General features: G+C 48.7%; 1 protein-coding gene across 3 annotated transcripts in view; it reads left to right on the top strand.

Moving 5' to 3' along the window:
* The window catches only part of NPHP4 (nephrocystin 4), a 57607-nt gene that overhangs the window by 12963 nt on the left and 28359 nt on the right, over window positions 1-16285 (top strand). The window contains exons 7-15 of one of the 3 annotated variants that reach the window (XM_070759017.1): window positions 1466-1530; window positions 2528-2677; window positions 3784-3911; window positions 6905-7098; window positions 7559-7685; window positions 11214-11396; window positions 12742-12886; window positions 15765-15823; window positions 16133-16243. In XM_070759017.1, the coding sequence (XP_070615118.1) occupies window positions 1466-1530; window positions 2528-2677; window positions 3784-3911; window positions 6905-7098; window positions 7559-7685; window positions 11214-11396; window positions 12742-12886; window positions 15765-15823; window positions 16133-16243 (1162 nt within the window). Of the gene's footprint in view, window positions 1-1465; window positions 1531-2527; window positions 2678-3783; window positions 3912-6904; window positions 7099-7558; window positions 7686-10504; window positions 10626-10904; window positions 10932-11213; window positions 11397-12741; window positions 12887-15764; window positions 15824-16132; window positions 16244-16285 lie in introns of those variants that run through there. The other 2 variants (XM_070759018.1, XM_070759019.1) reach the window with 2 other exon arrangements.

Raw genomic sequence — 16285 nt, 5'->3', positions numbered from 1 at the left:
TGCGCATGGGCAGCAAGAAAAATCTTGCGTGAAGACGCTCTCATGTGTGAGGTTTTGCCAATTTTCGGCGCTCTTTTGAACGCGCGGAAGCAGAGAAATCACCGAAAATAGGCAATATCTTACGCATGATAGAGCGCCCTCGCGCAAGAAATCACTTGCTGCGCATACGGAGAAGCCAAATCTCACGCCAATGGGTGCGCAGCCTGCGACAGTGGCGGAAAGCGTGCCAGTAGCAGCCGGTAAGTGGAACCCCCGCCTGGGCACGTTCTTAGCAGTGGAGTGATACGTGGTTGTTATGATGATGATGATGATGATGATGATTTATGAGATTTGTATGCCGCCCTTCTCCGAAAACTCAGGGCGGCTCACAAGGTTGGCATCGGTGAGAAAGAGTCGCTTGGCTTGAAGCTCTCAAAACAGCCGGGGTGGGATTGAACCCTTCGGCAAGGGCTGGGGAAGGGCACACCTTGGGGTGAACAGGAAAGTGCTGGACTAGAAACTAGGAGATGGTGAGTTCTAGTCCTGGCCTTAGGTCTCAGGGAAGAGGGCTGAGTGAGCTTGGGGCAGTTGCCAGGAACAATGGTGATTTCTAGTTCCTTCTTAGGTACGAAAGCCATCTGGGTGACTTTGGACCAATCACCAGGAGACTGGGAGTTGTAGTCCCTACTTAGCCACGAAAGCCAGTTAGGTATCTTTGCTTCAAGAAACAGGAGACTGGAAGTTCTAGTTTCACCTTAGGCACAAAGGCCAGTTGGATGACTTTGGGCCAGTAACCAGGAGACTGGGAGTTGTAGTCCCAACTTAGCCACCAAAGCCAATTAGGTATCTTTGCTTCAATAAACAGGAGACTGGAAGTTCTAGTTTCACCTTAGGCACAAAGGCCAGTTGGATGACTTTGGGCCAGTAACCAGGAGACTGGGAGTTGTAGTCCCAACTTAGCCACCAAAGCCAGTTAGGTATCTTTTTGCTTCAATAAACAGGAGACTGGGAGTTCTAATCTCACCTTAGGCACAAAAGCCAGTTGGATGACTTTGGGCCACTAACCAGGAGATTGGGAGTTGTAGCCCTGCCTTAGGCAGAAAAACTTGCTGGGTAGCGTTCGGCCAATACCCAGGAGACTGGGAGCTCTAGTCTCGTCTTAGGCACAAAATCCAGTTGGGTAACTGTGTGTCAATCATCAGGAGATGGGGAGTTCTAGACTCACCTTAAAAGCCAGCCAATTGGGCTAATAACCAGGAGGCAGGGAATTCTAGTCCTGCATTTGGGAGGAAAGAGAGAGCCGCGTGACTTTGGGCCAACAGCCAGGAGACTGGGAATTCTAGTCCCACCTCAGGCAGAAAAACCTGGCTGGGTAATTTTGATCCGATCTCCAATTCTGCTCTCAAAAACTCCTTTTAAAGAAACAACAACAACAAAACACACACACAATTTCTCTCTGATCTGATGCTCCCCCTTCTCTCCGCAGGCTTCCTTTGTACCATGGGACCCCTCGCGCTCTCCTGCACCCGCTGCTCCTGGAGCCCATCGAGAGTAAGTCGTGGGGCACCTAGCGGTTTGCACAGGCCGGGCCCCACGTTCCTTGGCCCAGGGAAACCCAGAGGAAAAACAGTCTTGCCAGGTTTGAAAAGGAGGGGGGGGGGAGAAATGCCCACAAGGGAGCCCAGCAAGGGGAGCTCTCTCTGGATGGATGACCTCAGGGTGCCCCCCAATAGGCGGTCATTCGGGCTTCAAGGTCCTGGGGGGTTTATGGTCAGGCTGAAAGCAGCTGCGGGGATTTGGGGAACCTGGATTGGAAATGTCCTGAAGCAATTTTAATTTAGGATGTCACAAGGTCTCCCTTTCCTTCCTCCTCTTTGTCCTTCTTTCCTTTTTCCCTCCTTCTTTCCCTCCCTCCCTCCCCTCCTGTCCCTTTTCCTTCCTTCCTTCCTTCCTTTCTTTCTCCCTCCCTCCCTACTTCCTCCCCTTCTCTTTCTCCTCCTCCCTCTTTCCATTTTCTATCTTCCTGTTTTCCTTCCTTCCTTTTTTCCTCCCTCCCTCCTTCCCTTTCTCTTCCTCCCTCCTTCCTGTCCTTTTTCCTTCTCCTTCATTCCTTCTTTCCATTCTCCCTCCCTCCTCCCCTTCTCCTTTTCCTTTCTTTCCTTCTCTTTCCATTTTCCATCTTCCTGTTTTTCCTCCCTTCTTTCTTCCCTCCCACCTTCCCTTTTCCTCCTCCCTCCCTTCCATTCTCTCTCCCTTCTTCCTGTCTCTTTTCTTTCCCTCCCTCCTCTTTCCATTTTCCATCTTCTTGATTCCTTCCTTCCTTCCTTCCTTCCTTCCTTCCTTCCTTCCTTCCTTCCTTCCTTCCTCCCTCCCTCCCTCCCTCCCTCCCTCCCTCCCTCCCTCCCTCCTTCCCCCTTCCTGTCTCTTTTCTTTCCCTCCCTCCCTCCTCTTTCCATTTTCCATCTTCCTTCCTCCCTCCCTCCCTCCCTTCCTCCTTTCCTCCCTTCCTCCCTTCCTTCTGGTCTGTCTGTCCTTTTCTCCCCTGTAGAGAACCAATACCTGACAGTGATGGAAAGCAGTCACCTCCAATGCAGCCTGCAGCTCCATCCCCCCTTGGGGGCTCTTTCCCACCTCTTGCCAGAGAACTGCCCGGTGTCCAGTGGGCAGGAGGTCCCAGGGGTCTTGGCGGCACCTGAAGGTAGGTGGAAGCCTGGCCCTCCCGCCTTCCCTCTCTTCTCTCCCCTCCCTTCCAGGTCAGTGATCGCGAACCTTTTTTCCCTGGGGGGGGGGCCGAAAGAACATGTGTGCCTACTATCGTGCATGTGTGAGTGCCCACACCCATAATTAAATGCCTGGAGAGGACAAAAACAGCTTCCTCCATCCCCCGGAGGCCCCCTGGAGGCCAAAAACGGCCTATTTCCCAACTTCTGGTGGGCCCAGTAGCCCCATGTTTCGCCCTCCCCAGGCTACAAAGGCTTCCCTTGAGCCGAGGAAGGATAAAAAAGCCCTCTCCCTCCCCCCTGGGGCTCTCTGGAAGCCAAAAACGCCCTCCCAGAGCCTCCGTGCGAGCCAAAAATCAGCTGGCCGGCACATCCATGCACTCTGGTGCTGAGCTAGGGCAACGGCTCATGTGCCAGCAGATATGGCTCCACTTGCCACCTGTGACCCCCGTGCCATAGGTTTGCCATCACTGCCCTAGGGCAGAGGTAGGCCAAGTTGGCTCTTCTATAGCATGTGGACTTCAACTCCCAGAATTCCTCAGCTATCATGATTGGCTCAGGAATTCTGGATGTTGAAGTCCACAAGTCCTAGAAGAGCCCACTTGGCCTACCACTGGGATAGGCTAATGAAAAAGGAGGAAGGAAGAATGGAATGGAAAAATGAAGAGAGGAATGAAGGATAGGATAGGACAGCAGTAGGCCAAGTTGGCTCTTCTATGACTTGTGGACTTCAACTCCCAGAATTCCCCAGCTAGCATGATTGGCTCAGGAATTCTGGGTGTTGAAGTCCACAAGTCATAGAAGAGCCAACGTGGCCTACCCTTGGCCTAGGTGAACAAAGGCAGCGATTCATTGATTCATTTAACAGACGGGGTGCAGCGTCCCCCTTTTGCGTCCTCCTGGCCGACGATGGGAAAAGCAGATTCTCTTAACGACCGGGTTGCCCGTTTTAGCAACGGCGTTGGTTTCGCTTAACAGAGATGGCGAGGGAGGTTGCAAAACGAGGCGGGACTCCCTTAATAAGGACCTCCATTTGGGCTTTGCGTGGCCCCTAAGCCTGTCCCGGTCTTCTCTCCACCTGCAGGAGACTCTCTGCAGAAGCCCCGGCTGATGAAGAGCCAGACGTGGTACCTGGGCAAGCTGAGCGTCCACCTCTACCCGTCCCTGGAGAGGTTTGAGGAGGAGCTGCTGGCCTTCCTGATGAACGAGCAGGTAGAATCACCTCTCTCTCCCTCTCTCTTCCTCTCTCGTCTTTGTAATTCTCCTGTGTCTGTCTGTCTATCCTATCTACTGTATCTACTTAGTGTCTTCCTTTCTTCCTCTCCCTTCCTTCCTCCCTCCCTCCCTCCCTTCCTCTCTCTTTTCTTTCATTCATTTATTCTCTCATTTTCTTTCTTTCCTTCCCCCCTCTCTTTCTTTCCTACCTACCTACCTACCTACTTCCTTCCTTCCTCTTATCTTATCTCTCTTCCTTCCTTCTTCTTCCCTCTCTGCACTACCCTATGTCCTTCCTTCCTCTTCTTCCTTCTTTCCTCTTGTCTCACCTTCCTTCCTTCCTTCCTTTCTTTCTTCCTCTCTCTATCTTTCTTTCCTTCCTTTCCACTTAATGTCTTCCTTCCTGTATCTTTCTTTCCTTTCTTTCTAAGCATCTTTCTTTCTTCATTCCTTCTTCTCTCTCTTTCCTTCCTTCCTTTGTACTTAGTGTCTTCTTTCCTGTCTTTCTTTCCTTCCTTTCTACTTAGTGTCTTCCTTCCTTCCTCTCTCTCTCTTTCTTTCCTTCCTTCCTTTCTACTTAGTGTCTTCCTTCCTTCCTCTCTCTCTTTCTTTCCTTCCTTCCTTTCTACTTAGTGTCTTTCTTCCTTCCTTCCTCTCTCTCTCTCTTTCCTTCCTTCCTTTCTACTTAGTATCTTCCTTCCTTCCTCCCCTCTCTCTTTCTTTCTTTCCTTCCTCCCTACCTACTTAGTGTCTTCTTTCTTTCTTTCTTTCTTTCTCTATCTTTCTTTCCCTCCCCCCCCTCTGCCGGTAAGGTCTTTGTTCTCCTTCCGTTAAAAGAGAGAAACTTCCTGGATGCCAGTTTTACAATGCCGATGGATCCCCCCCTCCCTCCCTCCCTCCCCCCCACACAATGGGGCAAGCGCTAATGAGCTGTTCTGCCAACAGCCCCACTGGAGATGGATGATGGAGCCGGAGAGCGAATCCTGAGTTTTTTAATGTCGTTTCCGGGAGCCTCCCCCGTAATTTAGAAAGCAATAATGACCTTAAGGAGGAAAAAAAGGGAGAAGATGAAACGGTTTAATATCCCCACAATCACTCTGGGGCAGCTCGGAGTTTTATTAGTTTATGACAGATGGCGTAAAATTACCACCCGCGATGGTGCCATCTCCGTTGGTTTGGTCCAAAATGGAACTCGCGTGTGAGAATTTCCCCCGCTTTCGAAAGAAGAAGGAGGCGCTGCTTCCAAGTTTGGAGAAATTCCTCAGAAATCCTCCTTTTGGGTCCCCGCCGAGGTTTAATTCGAGCCGCCAGATGGGCGACAAATCACCGCGGTAATAAATAAAATAAAATAATAAAACTTGTCCTATTCTACACCGTCCTCCACAATTAAAGCTGGAATTTCTCTTGCTAAAGCCCGGAAACTGCTAAGGAAGTCGGGCTGAATGTAGAACGTAGAAGAATAAGAGTTGGAAGGGACCTTGGAGGTCATCTAGCCCAACCGCTCCCGCTTGAAAGTTACGACCTTCTTAAGTAAATTGCCTGGTCCTTAAAAGAAGGGTGGCTACCAAATGACCCCAGGTGACCCTACGATGGTCATAAATACATGCCAGTTGGCCAAAGGGCCCAGATTTTGACCGTGTGACACTGGGAGGTTCACGGGTCGTAAGTGTGGGGACTTGTCATTAAGTTGCTCTTTTCAGTCCCGTTCTAACTTCAAACGGTCACTAAATGAATCGTCATAAATCGGGGACTTTCTGTGATAATCTGTCCTAGGGATGGAGTACCAAGGGGTGAGCCTACATACAACGCTGGAGTTCTTTCTTTTTAAAAAAATTGAATATAAACATTAAAAAAAAGACATTAAAAACATATTAAAACATACAAGCCAAAATAAAAAAATACCGTAAACCTTTATAATCCTTTCTCGGTAAATTGCATTGATGTCATATTTCCATGTAAGTACATGTAAGTTAAACTGTATTCCCTCTACAGTTTTCAATTTCCAATCTCTTTAACTATTAATATCATCTCGTAACTTATACATAACTTATATTCTTTATATATCTTTGCATATATATCCATTTTCCATTTTATAGCATTTATTTTCCCCCTTGTTTATACCTGTAACTATATACACATTCCTGTTATTTCTTGTAACCATCTAGGAAGGCTTTTTCAATACAGTGATACCTCATCTTACAAACGCCTCATCTTACAAACTTTTCGAGATACAAACTCGGGGTTTTAGATTTTTTTGCCTCTTCGTACAAACTATTTTCACCTTACAAACCCACCGCCGCCGCTGGGATGCCCCGCCTCTGGACTTCCTTTGCCAGAGAAGCGCCCATTTTTGCGCTGCTGGGATTCCCCTGAGGGTCCCCTCCATGGGAAACCCCACCTCCGGACTTCCGTGTTTTTGTGATGCTGCAGGGGAATCCCAGCAGCACAAAAACACCTGCTTCATTGGCAATGGAAGTCTGGAGGTGGGGTTTCCCAGTGAGGGGAGCCTCAGCGAAATCGCAGCATCGCAAAAACACAGAAGTCCGGAGGTGGGGTTTCGAGGACTCCGGTGTTTTTGCCATGCTGCGATTTCATTGATGCTTCCTTTGCTGGGAAACCCCACCTCTGGACTTCCGTTGCCAGCAAAGCGCTCATTTTTGCAATGCTGGGATTCCCCTGCTGGGATTCCCCTGCAGCATTGCAAAAACACAGAAGTCCGGAGGTGGGGTTTCCCATGGAGGGGACCCTCAGGGGAATCCCAGCAGCGCAAAAACGGGCACTTTGGCTGGCAAAAAGGGTGAATTTTGGGCTTGCACGCATTAATCGCTTTTCCATTGATTCCTATGGGAAACATTGTTTCGTCTTACAAACTTTTCACCTTAAGAACCTTGTTCCGGAACCAATTAAGTTTGTAAGACAAGGTGTCACTGTATTTTTTTTGCTTCGGGACACATCCACCATGTTCATTTTTGTCTTTCGATTCAATCTAGGTGAACTCAATCCTGGACGGGACCTCCCTCGCCATCCAGGAGCGCCGGCTTCACGTTGGTGTCCACAATGGCTTGGGCTTCGTGCAGCCCCCTCAGGTGGTGGTGGTGGTCCCGGTGGCATTGCCAGAGGCTGGTCGAGCCTGGGGAAGCAGCGGCAGCCTGCGCCGGAAACAAGGCAGTCCTCTCAGGGGCAGGTGAGTTCCGGCGAATGGAAGGCGTGAACGTGGTTAGGCACACCGCGGGAACGGGACAAGGCCCTTTCCCGTATGCAAAGGATATTAACATGGTAGAGGAATCGCGGCACTCTTTTTCTTTTCGAGTTCGATTTTCTTATTCCGATGTCCCTCCGGTAGCGCTCGGCGTACAGCATAGATCTCTTGCATGGTAACAAAATTAGAAAAGAAGGACGATTAAGTAGCAATCTCAGTGAAAGGGTTGAGAGCAGAGAGATTGCAGAGAAAGGGATTATAAGAGAGGAAGCAAGCACACAGTGGGGAATACACATTGAACGTTGCGGCCAGGGAATTTTGGGAGTTGGAAGTCCGCCCATCTTCATGTTCCCAAGGTTGAGGAAGCAGATAGGTGGACCTTAGTTGCTGAACATTAATGGCAACTCTCTTTTTTTGGGGCGGGTGGGTGTTCTTTCAAACCCAGTGCCGAGGGACAAGTTCTCATCGTGCGAAGTCGCATACACCTGACCGAGATGGTGCCTCACCCTGCTTTCAGCGTGGTCTTCCTCTTGGAATACGTCTTCTCTGTTGCAAGCGGGCCTGATGGGAAGGTAAGTGATGACCTTTGATGGTTTTCCTCCTCCTCTTTCTTCTTCTTCTTCTTCTTCTTCTTCTTCTTCTTCTTCTTCTTCTTCCTCTTCCTCTTCCTCTTCCTCTTCTTTCTTCTTCTCCCTCCTCCTGTCCTTCTTTCTTCTTCTTTCTTTTTCTCCTCCTCCTCCTTCTTTTCTTGACAATGCAAGGGTCAATTGGGTGGACTTCTTTGTGAGTGTACAAATACTTTTCCGAATCCAGTCCCTTCCAATTGTCTTAAACTTTCATGGGTTGCTTAGGAATTATGGGCTTTCTTTCCTAGAGGGTTGGGTGAGAAACCAGGTTGAGGACTCTCTGAAGGACATCTGTTGAGATACAGTGGACAGCAGGTTCAAGGTATCTCAAGGACAATTGAATGGACATCAGATTGAGGGCTTCTCAAGGATATGTGTTGAAGATATAGTGGACACCAGGTTGAGGGCATCTCAAGGACATCTGTTGAGATACAGTGGACAGCAGGTTCAAGGTATCTCAAGGACAATTGAATGGACATCAGGTTGAGGGCTTCTCAAGGACATCTGTTGAGATACAGTGGACAGCAGGTTCAAGGTATCTCAAGGACAATTGAGTGGACACCAGGTTGAGTTACAGTGGACAGCAAATTGAAGGCATCTCAAGGACAGTTGAAATGAGGTGAGACACCATTGTGTCTTGTTGTGGTTGAAGCTGAAGTAGTTGACAGGAAGGACTTTGCAGGAGATGATTTAATGGACTGTGCTTAGAAAAAGACCTCCTGGTCCACCTAGTCTGCCCTTCTACTATTTCCTGTATTTTATCTTAGGGTGGATCTATGTTTATCCCAGGCATGTTTCCATTCAGTTCCTGTGGATCTCCCAACCACGTCTGCTGGAAGTTTGTTCCAAGTATCTACTACTCTTAGGTCGTGTTTAAGGCGTTTAAAGTGTTTAGTCATTAACAAGAAGGACATTTCAGTAGATGATTTTATGAACGACCTATAGATCAGATCGGAGGCCATGTAGTTGTAAATGGTCTAATCGCAGTGGCCTCCTTCCCCCGAACGTGTCTCCTTAACCGAGGACCTCATCTGCCCTTTTCTGCGTTGACCTCTGAAAGATGGATCAAAAATAGAAGAAGGAGGAGGAGAAGAAAGCTAAGTAATAATGAGACGTTCTCCCGCTGTTTGTTCCTTGGGGTGACTGCGGCGGCTGAGTCACATGGACCAACCTCTTGATTTGCAATTAGCGCTGATAAATGAGAAGGGAGAGAACTTTGAAGTCCACCAGGCAGAATTTGAGGGGGGGGGGCTTGAGGGGTGAAGAGAACAACAACAACCCCGATTGTCCTTCCCAGTTAACGTTGACCTGCCGAAGCGTCCTGCAACGTCCATCAAAGCCTCTTCATGGGGGTCTGGAAAGCTGCTTCTGAATTTAAAGTCCACTGGATTGAATCATGGGGGGTTTTTTGGCAAGGAAGCAAGGGGAAGGGGAAGGGAAGAGGGAAGGGATGGAGGAAGAAGGGAAGAAAAGGAAAGGAGGAAGAGGGAAAGGAGGAAGAGGGAAGGGAAGGAAAAGAGGAAAGGAGGGAAGGGAAGGAAAGAAAAGGAGGGAAGGGAAGGAAAAGAAAGGAAAAGAGGGAGATGGAAGGGAAGGAAAAGAAAAGAAAAGAAAGGAAAGGAGGAAGAGGGAAGGAAAGGAAAAGAAAGGAAAGGAGGGAAGGGAAGGAAAAGAAAGGAAAAGAAAGGAAAGGAGGAAGAGGGAAGGAAAAGAAAGGAAAGGAGGGAAGGGAAGGAAAAGAAAGGAAAAGAGGGAGATGGAAGGGAAGGAAAAGAAAGGAAAAGAAAGGAAAGGAGGAAGAGGGAAGGAAAGGAAAAGAAAGGAAAAGAAAGGAAAGGAGGGAAGGGAAGGAAAAGAAAGGAAAGGAAAGGAGGGAAGGGAAGGAAAAGAAAGGAAAAGAGGGAGATGGAAGGGAAGGAAAAGAAAGGAAAAGAAAGGAAAGGAGGAAGAGGGAAGGAAAAGAAAGGAAAAGAAAGGAAAGGAGGGAAGGGAAGGAAAAGAAAGGAAAAGAGGGAGATGGAAGGGAAGGAAAAGAAAAGAAAGGAAAGGAGGAAGAGGGAAGGAAAAGAAAGGAAAAGAAAGGAAGGGAGGGAAGGGAAGGAAAAGAAAGCAAAAGAGGGAGATGGAAGGGAAGGAAAAGAAAGGAAAAGAAAGGAAAGGAGGAAGAGGGAAGGAAAGGAAAAGAAAGGAAAAGAAAGGAAAGGAGGGAAGGGAAGGAAAAGAAAGGAAAAGAGGAAGAGGGAAGGGAAGGAAAAGAAAGGAAAGGAAAGCAGTAAGAGGGAATGAAAAGTGAAAGGAAAGCAGGAAGAGGGAAAGAAAGAAGAAAGGAAAGAAAAAGAGGAAGAGGGAAGTGAAGGTGGAAGAGTGAAGGGGAAGAAAGAGAAGGAAAAAGGAAAGAAACAGCTGGAGAAGGGTGGGAAGGAAAGGAGGAAGGAGTGGGGAAGGAAAGAGGCACCATTCTCGAGTGGCCGAACCGTCACTTCTAATCAGGATTAAGCCTGGCTTAATGAGTCAAGCAGGATCGCCCGGTCAACCCGCCCTGCCCCAAGCCTAGGAGGCTCTGGCCGGCTAATTCCCTTCATTCAAAGGAGATTCCCTCTCCCCCCCCCCCCCCAAGAAAGCAAGAAAATGGGGGTGGAGAGAAAAATCATGAGACTCGGGCCAGGCTGGACTTCAGCTCCGTTTAGTCGTCCAGGCCGCCTGATGCAGCCACTCTGGTCTGGAGCCGGGAGCAAATCTTGGCTAATTGGCTCCTCCGGCCGAGAGGGAGGTCGGCTGAGGTGAAGGACAAAGAGGAAGCAGTCACAAGAGGAGGAGGAGGAAGAAGAAATAATAACGACAAAAATAACAAGAATAATAATAATAACAATTTTAATTATCTAAAAGGTCGGCTATTGAACAGTTTGCCTTAGATGGGGGGAACCTCCTTCTCTCTCTCTCTCTCTCTCTCTCTCTCTCTCTCATTCTTTCTATAATGCAATACACCTGTCCTTCCTTCATTTTCCTTTCTCCCTTACCTCTCCTTCCTTCCTTCCTCTTTCTTTCTTTCTTTCTTTCTTTCTTTCTTTCTTTCATGCAATGCACCTCTCCTTTCTTCCTCTCTTCCCTTCCCTCCCTTCCCTCCCTTTCCTTCCTTCCTTCCTTCCTTCCTTTCTTTCTTTCTGAAATAATTATTTCACCTTTTCCTAACAGGTCAGTTATGGAACAGGGTGGCTTAGATGGGGGGAACCTCCTTCTCTCTCTCTCTCTCTCTCCCTCTCTCTCCCTCTTTCTTTCTTTCCTTCTTTCTATAATGCAATACACCTCTCCTTCCTTCATTCCTTCCTTCCTTCCCTCCCTCCCACTTTCTTTCTTTCTTTCGCCCTTCCTTCCTTCCTTCCTTCCTTCCTTCCTTCCTTCCTTCCTTCCTTCCTTCCTTCCTTCCTTCCTTCCTATTTCTTTCCTCATTTAACCTGAATCCCGTCCACCCCACAGACTCCCTCCATGACCTCCCTGACGGCTGCGGCCTACATGCACTCGGTCCGCTGGGCCCTTTGGCAGCCGGTTCTGGATGCGAATTCCGCGGAGGTGGTCCTTCCCTTGCGAGGCGGGCCTCAGTTGAATCCCCACCATGTCCTGGTTTACAAGACCCCTCCGGCCACTATGAGTTCCGAAGAGGTGAGCTGCCTTTCCCCTTGATTGGCTCTTCAATCTCTGATCTTGGTGGCGGTGGCTGGGGACGATGGGGAAGATAGGAAGTGATGTTGTGTCCAGCCGGTGCAGAAGTTGGCGATCATTCAACGGCTTGCCATACTATCTGCAGAAGGCCTGATGTTGACGGGAACTTGGGAGGGAGCAGATGCAGCCACAAAGCCTCCTTTCGTGGGGTTCAAGGCCATCCTATGCCTACCCACCTGGGCGGAAGCGGAAGGAGGACTGGCCACGCTGGCACAATCTGAGTGGGCAACGTGACACGATTGTGAGTGGGGAACGATAAGGGATGCGAACTTTCAACTGGGTGGGAAACTCAGAATTCAGGTTTGCAAGTGTGGGTGCCAGGAGAGCTCCGGAAATAAATTGGAATTTTAAGGAATACTTTGGGGAATTCTGAGAGTTGGAGTCCACCAATCTTAAAAGAGTTGAGAAACTCTTTAAATGAGACCCCATTTGGAATAATACTGTGTCCAGTTCTGGAGACCTCACCTACAAAAAGGTGCTGATCAAATTGAAGGGGTCCAAAGATGGGATACAAAAATGGTGGAAGGTCTTAAGCATAAAACTTTATCAGGAAAGACTTCATGAACTCAATCTGTCTAGTTTGGAGGACAGAAGGGAAAGGAGGCGGGGGGGGGGGACACATGGTGGAAACATTTAAATATGTGAAATGGTTAAATAAGGTTCAGGAGGGAAGTGTTTTTAATAGGAAAGTGAACCCAAGAACAAGGAGCCACAATCTGAGGTCAGTTGAGAGAAAGATCAGAAGCAACGTGAGAAAATATTATTTGACTGAAAGAGTCGTAGACACTTGGAACAAACTTCCAGCAGACAGGGTTGGTCAATCCACAGGAACTGAATTTCAACATGCCAGGGATAAACATAAATCCATCCTTAGAAGTGTTTTTTAATAGAAAAGTGAACACAAGAACAAGGGGGCACAATCTGAGGTCAGTTGGGGGAAAGATCAGAAGAAAATATTATTTTACTGAAAGAGTCGTAGATGCTTGGAACAAACTTCCAGCAGACGTGGTTGTTAAATCCATAGTAATTGAATTTAAACATTCTTGGGATAATCATAGATCCATCCTAAGATAAAATACAGGAAATAGTATAAGGGCAGACTAGATGGTCTTTTTCTGCCGTCAGTCTTCTAGGTTTCTAGGTTTCTAACCTCCCCCTAGAAATTCATTATTATTGGGTAATTTTTTGCCAGAGAGGGGCTCTCCCCTGGCGCAAGTCTGTAGGTCAAGGTGAAGAAGATAATCCGATTTCTTTTCTTTTTAAAAAAATGAAATTAAAATTGCAGGTGAAGCAAGTCGAATCGGGCACCCTGGCCTTTCACTTTTCCACCAGCTCCGAGGCGCGACTCGCCACGGCGGCCAAAAGCCCGGGCGTTAAGAGAGAAATGTCGCTTCCCCCCAAGATCAAGAGCCCCCCCGTCACATCTCCTGGTAAGCTTTTCTCCTCCCTTGGGTGGGTGGGGGGCAGCCATTCGACCCCTTTCCGAGGCTGAAGTGACACTTAATGGGGGTCAGGAACAGGCGGTCCTCCACTTACGACCATTCAAAGTTATCACAGGGAGTTCCGACATTCCCCCCAACCCGTTGAGTGACTGAATTTCAACCGCTTATGTCTCGGTCAGCATCAACATTTTGGTTGTAAATTGAGGACTTCCTTGCCTCTCAGCTTAAGGGGCGAGTGAGCCGCCACTTAGCTCGAAAAGGAAAAAAGAGAGAGAAATAAATCAAGAGTACAGTGGTACCTCGTGATACGAACCCCTTGTGATACGAACCCCTTGTGATACGAACCCCTTGTGATACGAACCCCTTGTGATACGAACCCCTTGTGATACGAACCCCTTGTGATACGAACCCCTTGTGATACGAACCCCTTGTGATACGAACCCCTTGTGATACGAACCCCTCGTGATACGAACCCCTCGTGATACGAACCCCTCGTGATACGAACCCCTCGTGATACGAACCCCTCGTGATACGAACCCCTCGTGATACGAACCCCTCGTGATACGAACCCCTCGTGATACGAACCCCTCGTGATACGAACCCCTCGTGATACGAACCCCTCGTGATACGAACCCCTCGTGATACGAACCCCTCGTGATACGAACCCCTCGTGATACGAACCCCTCGTGATACGAACCCCTCGTGATACGAACCCCTCGTGATACGAACCCGGGGTGCGGAAATTTTTTGCCTCTTCTTACGAACTTTTTTCGGCTTACGAACCCACTGCAGATCGCAAAATGGCGCTCCGCTGGCCGCCGCCGCCTGGCTGTCACCTTTTAAAACAGCCGCGGGGCTTCTCGGCGTTCTCCCGAACCCGAACCCGAACTTTTCGGGTTTGGGTTCGGAAGGCCTCCTAGAAGCGCCGCCGACCGGTCGGACGTCTTCGTGACATCAAAGCTCCGCCCATGGAATTCCCTATTGGGATTCCCCACCTCCTTTCCAGCCTCCAGATCGGCCGAAAACGCTGCCGCCGATCGCAAAAACGGCACTCCGCTGAGCGGCGCTGCCTGGCTGTCACCTTCTGAAACAGCCGGGCGCTTCTTGGCGGCGTCCGGAACCCGAACCTGAACCTGAACCCGAACCTCCAGGTTCGGCGTTCGGGAGAACGCCGAAAAGCCCCCCGGCTGTTTCAGAAGGTGACAGCCAGGCAGCGCCGCTTCTTGGCGACCTCCTAAACCCAAAAAGTTCGTGTTCGGAAGAACGCCGAGAAGCCCCCCGGCTGTTTTAAAAGGTGACAGCCGGGTGGCGGCGCCCAGCGGAGTGCCATTTTGCAATTTTTTTTTTCTTTTTGCACGCATTAATCGCTTTTACATTGTTTCCTATGGGAAACAATGTTTCGTCTAACGAACTTTTCGCCTTACAAACCTACTTCCGGAACCAATTAAGTTCGTAAGACGAGGTATTACTGTATTTATCTTTTCCTCAGCCACTAGAGTGCAGTCCATTCTCACATTATTTTTCTCTCTCTGCTTTCCTGGTCTGGAAATATTACTGCTGAGACATATAAAGGGAACACTCAAAGAACCCATCCTAGATCTGAATGAATGAAATGTTCTCCTTGAATACTTTGTTCTGTACAAAGTTGGATGTGCACAACAGCAGGTGAAATCGACTGTCAATCAGTTAATTTTTTGAGCAGTGTAGTTTGTGTTCAGTACCTATTCAAACAACCCCGCGAGATCCTGTCTCTGGCCCACCACAAAATACACTGCTCAAAAAAAGTAAAGGGAACACTTAAAGCAACACAATATAACTCTGAATAAATCAAACTCCTGTGACATCAAACTGTCTGCTTAGGAAGCAACCCTGATTGACAATCAATTTCACCTGTTGTTGTGCAAATGGAATAGTTGTGCAAGTGAAATATTCAAGGAGAATATTTCGATCGTTCAGATCTAGGGTGTGTTCTTTGAGTGTTCCCTTTGTTTTCTTTGAGCAGTATAGAATGGAGAATAACAGAGCCAGAAGGGACCTCGGAGGTCATCTAGTCCAGTCCCCTGCCCAAGCAGGAGAAAACTCTATACCCGTGATGGCGAAGCTATGGCAGGCGTGCCACAGGCGGCATGCGGAGCCATATTGGAGGACACGTGAGACTTTGACATGTTTCAGCACCAGAGCACATGGATATGCTGGCCAGCTGATTTTTGGCCTTCAGAAAGGCAGTTTCGCCCTCTGGAAGCTTCATGGAAGCTTCCCCGAAGCCCCGGAGGCAAAAAAAATCCCCCAACGGGCAAACCGGAAGTTTGGAAAAACACACTTCCGGTTTGCCTGTTGTGCTGTTTTTTGCACTCTGGAGGGGCCAGGGAGGCTTCCTGAAGCCCTGGAGTGCAAAACAACTCTACTTCCGTCCTTCCTTCCTTCTTTTCTCCTTTCATTCCCTCTCCTCCTTCCTTCCTTCCTTCCTTCCTTCTTTCTTTCTTTCTTTCTTTCTTTCTTTCTTTCTTTCTTTCTTACAATACACCTCTCCTTCCTTCCCTCCCTCTCTCCCCTTCTTCTTCCCTCTTTCTTTCTTTCTTTCTTTCTTTCTTTCTTTCTTTCTGTCTGTCTGTCTGTCTGTCTGTCTGTCTGTCTGTCTTACACCTCTCCTTCCTTCCCTTCCTCTCTCCCCTTCTCTCTCCCTTTTTTCCTTTCTTTCCTTACAGTACTCCTCTCCTTCCTCCCTCCCTTGCCTCTCTCTCTCTCTCTTCTCTCTTTCTTTCTCTCTCTCTTTCTTTCATTAGAAGACCTCCAAAGTCCCTTCCATCCTTAGAATTCTATCCTCTATGATTGCAGTGACGTTCCCTCTTCTTTGTCCTTAACCTAGGTTCACCTCCATCCGCCCAGATGCTGGTTTCGACTCAGGATGACACTCAGGGTCCCGCCGTAAGTGCCTGCCCCCTTTAAAACACCTGTGGGAGAATATTTTGCAATTGCAGCTAGTCCTCGACAGGCGACCGCACAGTTGAGCCCCCAAGTTTCCCGTTGCTAAGCAAGATGGTTGTTGAGTGAGTTTTTGTCACATTTTACAACCTTTCTTGCCACTATAATGCAGCTGTTAAATGAATCGGGCTCCCTCGTTGGCTTTGCTGGTCAGAGGGACCCCGTCATAAATACGAGTCATCAATACGAGTCACTTGCTTGTACTCCCCATGCCTCTGCTCGCTCGTTTCACAAAGTGACCTTGCCTTCCAGCTCTCGATGTCGCAACTGTTGGCGTCCCCGGTAAACAGGAGCGACCACAGGCTACTTCCAGTGGCCAGCACTGCTCAGCCGGTCCAGGACAGTGGTCAGCCGGCCCTAGAGGTAAGAATTGGCCTGAAATGTTTTTTCCCCCCCAATATATTT

This window comes from Erythrolamprus reginae, chromosome 8, assembly GCF_031021105.1.
Source record: "Erythrolamprus reginae isolate rEryReg1 chromosome 8, rEryReg1.hap1, whole genome shotgun sequence".
Lineage (NCBI taxonomy): Eukaryota > Metazoa > Chordata > Lepidosauria > Squamata > Dipsadidae > Erythrolamprus > Erythrolamprus reginae.
This window is presented reverse-complemented; position numbering and strand designations above follow the sequence as displayed.